A 5,111-nucleotide genomic window follows, 5' to 3' on the forward strand; every position below is an offset into this window, starting at 1 on the left:
TTCAAGGAAAATAATGTATTTGCATACTGTAGTTCTCTGAGACACCATGATAATTTGGGGTCACAGCTAGCAAAGTTTTACAAGGATTTTAGGTTTAGAACAAATTGCCAGACAGTAAAAAATTTAAATATGACTAGACTAGAGTCAAGAGATATTAATGCACATGGTGGGAGTTGTAGTTTATTTCTGTGCATCTAATGAAAAGGATGGTATCCTTGAATCTTTGTGTTTCTACTTAGACATTAATGACCAAGAATCCCAGAATCCTGGTTAGGGAATTCACTCTGAAACTCAGTTTGCATTTTGAAATGTATTAAGATCATTCTTTGCCTGCAAATCAAGGATTCAGGAGGTAGGACTTTTATAAACTCTCAGGTTCTGCCCCATCCTATTAAAATGATGGTAAACCAAAAAGCGGCATGTTTCTCATTCGGCAACATCAGTGCGTGTACTGTAGTATTTACAGGTTCAGTGGCATTTTATATAGCCATTCTTTTTATATCAAGAGGGAGTTTTCGATGTCACCGTATGTGCAAAGATTTCTGATATTTAAATTATATTCAGCAATTTGTCTAAACCTATTCAAAATTTGACAGAAGAAGCTTTTGTTTTATTTCCCAAAACGTGCACAGGGCAGTTAGGGCGAGCCCTTTCGCTTCATTTAGAGTGATTCAATTATATAATTAGTGCTCTTCGCACTGCAATATGGAGGGAATTCTAATACACATAGAAAATAAATGCACAGTGACACTAAGAAGATACTCAAGAATATATTTGTCCAATACAATACATTACAATACTGTTTTTGTCACCTAATCTCCATGCCACTGAGACAAATGCGTCCCAGGGGGCAGAGGTCAAGGTTTCATGTTCTTATGGAAGGCAAAAGTGTCCCGGTCAAATGTTTAACATCTATTTTAAAAACCCACCTGTCTTCAATGCAAATCAATATTCCAACAAGCATAATTTCAATTTCTCATTTTATTTATTAAACAATATTAAAACAAAGTCTGGTATAAATTAGTTCCACATTGTAATCCACTGGATTGATAGGACAATTAAATGTTTGGAAAACCATAAAGGCAGTCTCTTTAATTCAAGCTGTTGCGCTCTTCTCTGTTGTGCACCCTTCAGCCTCGCCCCTGGTGATGGGCACGTCCAGCGAGGTTCTGAAGCGAAGGGGGACCTCCTGCTCCTCGGCCGGAGCCTTCAACTGTTGGGTGGCAGCAGGGGCCTCAATCCGTAGCATTCCGTCTTCTCCCAGAGAGCAGGTCAGGGCCGTCAGGTCGAGGTGGGCCGGCAGGTCGATCTTCTGAACGAAACCTTGCTGTTGAGATGAGGAGGAAGAGAAGGAGCAGGATGAGGTGGCGGAGGAGGTTGATTTGGCCTCTTCTCCTCTAGCCTGTTTCATGGCCACCACAGCTAGCCTCCGTCCATCCAGCTTGACTGTGATGTCTTCTGGGTTGAAGCCCTGGGCGTTGAGGCTGAGTGCCAGGGGACCGCGGTTCTTTCCTGCTTCGACCACCTCAGTGCTCTGACTCTGGGCCACCGCTGGAACTGCTGCGATCCTCCTCTCCAGGAATGGGGAGCCCATCCGGAGGTGGTCCCTCTCGTGAAGCTCGTGCATTCTGGGGAGCCCGTCATGGAGCTCCTTGAGTAGATCACTGGCAAGGTTAGACCTTCTCTGGAAGAAGTCCTCCTGGAGACCAGAGAGGGCCTGGTGGCGCACAAGGGGAAAGACCATCCTCTCGTGGCTGAAGAAAGGGTCGTTGGCAAAAATGCTCTCGATTGCTGGGGTGCCGGACTGGGTCATCTTGCCGTCTTGCTGGTTTCTTTTCCTTAAAAGTGGCGCGTGTGTTCCCTGGATCTCCTACTGGGATAACCTTCTGGTCGTCACTGCTTCAAGTGTTTTTAAACTTATGGCTACACTCTGCTGGGTTATATAGTCCCACTCCTCCTATAGCCCTCCCTTACCGCCCTATTTCCAACAGATGAGCTCAGAGAAGAAGGACGGGAGTGACGGGGACAGTCAGCGGTGTGAGGTCAGAATGCACCGAGAACGGTCAGCGGGCTAAAATGAGCTCAGGGCTGTACCCTGTTTATGTTTTCGTTTACGGTCAGTTGCGTCTGGATTTCCCCCCTCTGTGTTTGTCATTGATTCATAGCGCCTGGTCGGTCGTGTCACAGCTGAGGGGTCGTGTTACCAACCCCCCGCCCTTACTCATGGCTGTTGTGTGAGCTCAACGGGCTAATATTATCCCTGGGGTGCGGTTTGCATGACGGGAGCCCCGCCCCCGGTCTATTCGGGGGTGTTGACGAGCCCGGGGGGACAGGCTGGCACGGAAGGCTAGGATGGCCGGACAGCCCCAGGGTGTGATGACGCCTTCCAGGAATTGTCCCATGATGTGTCTACCCCCCGCTGTGCAGGGGGCTATCCTCATTATCGGCACAGCTCAGGAGGGGGGCTAGGTGAGGAAACCCAACAGGTATGTCTGTGAGCAGAGAACGGACGTGAGCCTTTGACTCAGAGAAGTCTAAGACACTTAGTCGGTCTGAACATTTTCGTCACATCAGCAGAGACCGGGACCTATTTTCAACCATTGGCATGATAAACGCTGACCCCGTGGGTATGAAAAGACGAGAGTGTGTCAACTGATGAGCTCTCTTCATTTATAACACTGACTGTTCAGTGATCTGAAAATGTGTGACCTGTTAAACTAAAAATATCATCCTCAGCTAGAATATCACCACGCCACACACAGCTTGATAAGGCTCCACAGCAAAGCGTACAAGTGGACTGCGGTTTATTCGTGCAATTAAACTATCGATCTCTACAGTGTTGTCATTCCCAGACACAACAGCACCTCAATTGCCTCAATATGTGTAATAAACCAAGTTGTTCAAAACCTGGATGGTGATTGGCTGAAAGCAGTGGTATATGACACAGTATAAAAAGGCATGACAAAGCGTTCATTCTTAAATTAAACATTTACACTCAAGTAATTTGTCAGACCCACTAAGTCAGACCATTTTACATATTTCATTGTGTGTTGGCTGGCTTGCAATGGGTGTGGATCCCAAAAACCCAGAAGGCCATGCTTTAATATAATGATGATGGTGACTTTTTAAGATTTGTTATTGCTATGATTTCATTGCTAACTTTTAATAATATGAATAAGATATGTCGGGGGTTTATGGTATATTGCCAGTAAACCACAGCTAACTACTGTGTCGATGTGTCGTGCTCAAGAACGGTTCTTAACCATTGTATATTGGCCATAAACCACACTCCCTCTGGCCTTATTGCTTAATATAACCTGTGGTCTTCATGGTCTACAGAAACAGTACCAACACTTATAGAACATTTAAGGATCACAGATAGTGATTCTGTACAAAGTGAAACAGCTTCTGAGCCTAAGTCAACCCTCTAATTGAACTACATACCATACAGAAATAGAAGTGTGAATAACATGTCAGTGTGTCACACAAATTGTGTTTCAAATGTGTAACTTTATTACACCACAGACCCCTACACAAGAACCAAATGGCTGGCCCACTAAGACCTGCGCACAGTGCCCATTAAATCAATTACATAACAGACGGGAGTGCAGACACAGTACGAGAAGACAGTTTGTATGTGTACATATTGATCATCCTCTGAGGGAAGCCATAAAGAACAGAGATTGGACCATTCTTCAGCGGCATGCGGCAGACGCCGCACAGTGCATGCTGGGAGCTGGGCCATAAGTCAGCTTGTCATCCACGATCCTCCCCGTGATGGAGGGGGGAGATTCATAGGTCTGGAAGACATTCAGTCATAGTGGTAGTGATTGTGATAGACAGGGAATGAGAGATGATATATAGCTAAGGGACATGGTACTGCTGTAGAGCACTGGCATCAAAACTTTCCCCAATATAGCAACCTCACATCCATCAGTGAAAATTTCATGGAGACTTCATTGGGAATACTGTATAAATTGCCCGTGAAAATTGTTGGACCACTTGGGACAGATCAGTGAATTGATCACACTCAAAATATGAGATAAATTCTAACCTTTAATTAAGGCAAAATTATATATTACCCACACAATGCAAACGCATGTATATACCCTATGGAACCCCAAAGCCAATAGGATATAAACATGCATTATGTTGTTACTCTCCGTGTGTAGGTCGTGAGGGAATACAGTTCTGCTGGTTCCAAAACAAATGTGTCACAGTGATCAGCGTAAATATATATTTGACCCGGGCTTTGGGTAGTAAACACCTCTGATCACCTATTGTTGAGCTACATAGTTCCTCAGTGTTGTTCTCAGCATTGTGGCGCCATCTTTAGGACTATTAAGAACATTGCCTAACTAAATCTTAAAACACAGATCTGTAAATAATGTTGTAATTTTTGTGCATCAGTTATATTTAGTATTAAGCAAGTTTGACAATGTCACAAAATCGAACATAATTTGCTTGCTAGCTTCTTCAAAAAACAAAAGGGATGATGCTAAGCAGTGCAGCACATACAAAGATTAATATATTGCAAAAATGCTAGCTAGCGACTGGTGATAAATTAGTAGCTGCTAGCTAACATTTGTATTCGTTATGACTAGCTGTCTGTAGACTTCATCTGTTTCAGTTGCTGCGATACTGCTTATGAAAAGCATAGGGGATATGTTGATCTATGTACAAATTTCCAGTAAAACTCACTCTTGATTTACAACATTGAATAAAATAAGTAAGCTGTTTATATCTGATGGTATTGAGTCCACTACTTAGCTAGGTAGAAAAGCAAGGTGCAGTTCACAATGTAGTATTTCAATCAATCAAGTTTCAATGTGGTAATTAGAGCACAGAGTGGAAAGCAAAGGAATTGTTCAGATACTTCTGGAAACTACAGTTGAAATCTTAACCTTGACATTGTTATCTGCATTTGAAGAGATGAGTTTGACAACCGCGTGACACAGCATGACACCTGAATGCCCTAAAGATGGCAGACAGAACAGAATCAAACACCAATGTGACATTACTGGTCCTCATGTATAAAGTACTGTTCAGTAGTGCTATAACCATAGCAGTGAGAATTAAAACAGTAAAATACTCTTTTGACACAGTAATTC

General features: G+C 43.5%; 1 protein-coding gene across 1 annotated transcript; it reads right to left on the minus strand.

Annotated features, from left to right (window-relative positions):
- Positions 1-966: 966 nt before the first annotated feature.
- hspb9 (heat shock protein, alpha-crystallin-related, 9) lies at positions 967-1,981 on the minus strand. The gene has a single exon (XM_010874395.3). The coding sequence runs from the start codon at positions 1,811-1,813 to the stop codon at positions 1,097-1,099; it is 717 nt and encodes a 238-aa protein (XP_010872697.1). The 5' UTR covers positions 1,814-1,981; the 3' UTR covers positions 967-1,096.
- Between the last annotated feature and the right edge of the window lie 3,130 nt (positions 1,982-5,111).

The sequence above is a fragment of the Esox lucius genome, chromosome 11, assembly GCF_011004845.1.
Source record: "Esox lucius isolate fEsoLuc1 chromosome 11, fEsoLuc1.pri, whole genome shotgun sequence".
NCBI classification, from domain to species: Eukaryota; Metazoa; Chordata; class Actinopteri; order Esociformes; family Esocidae; genus Esox; species Esox lucius.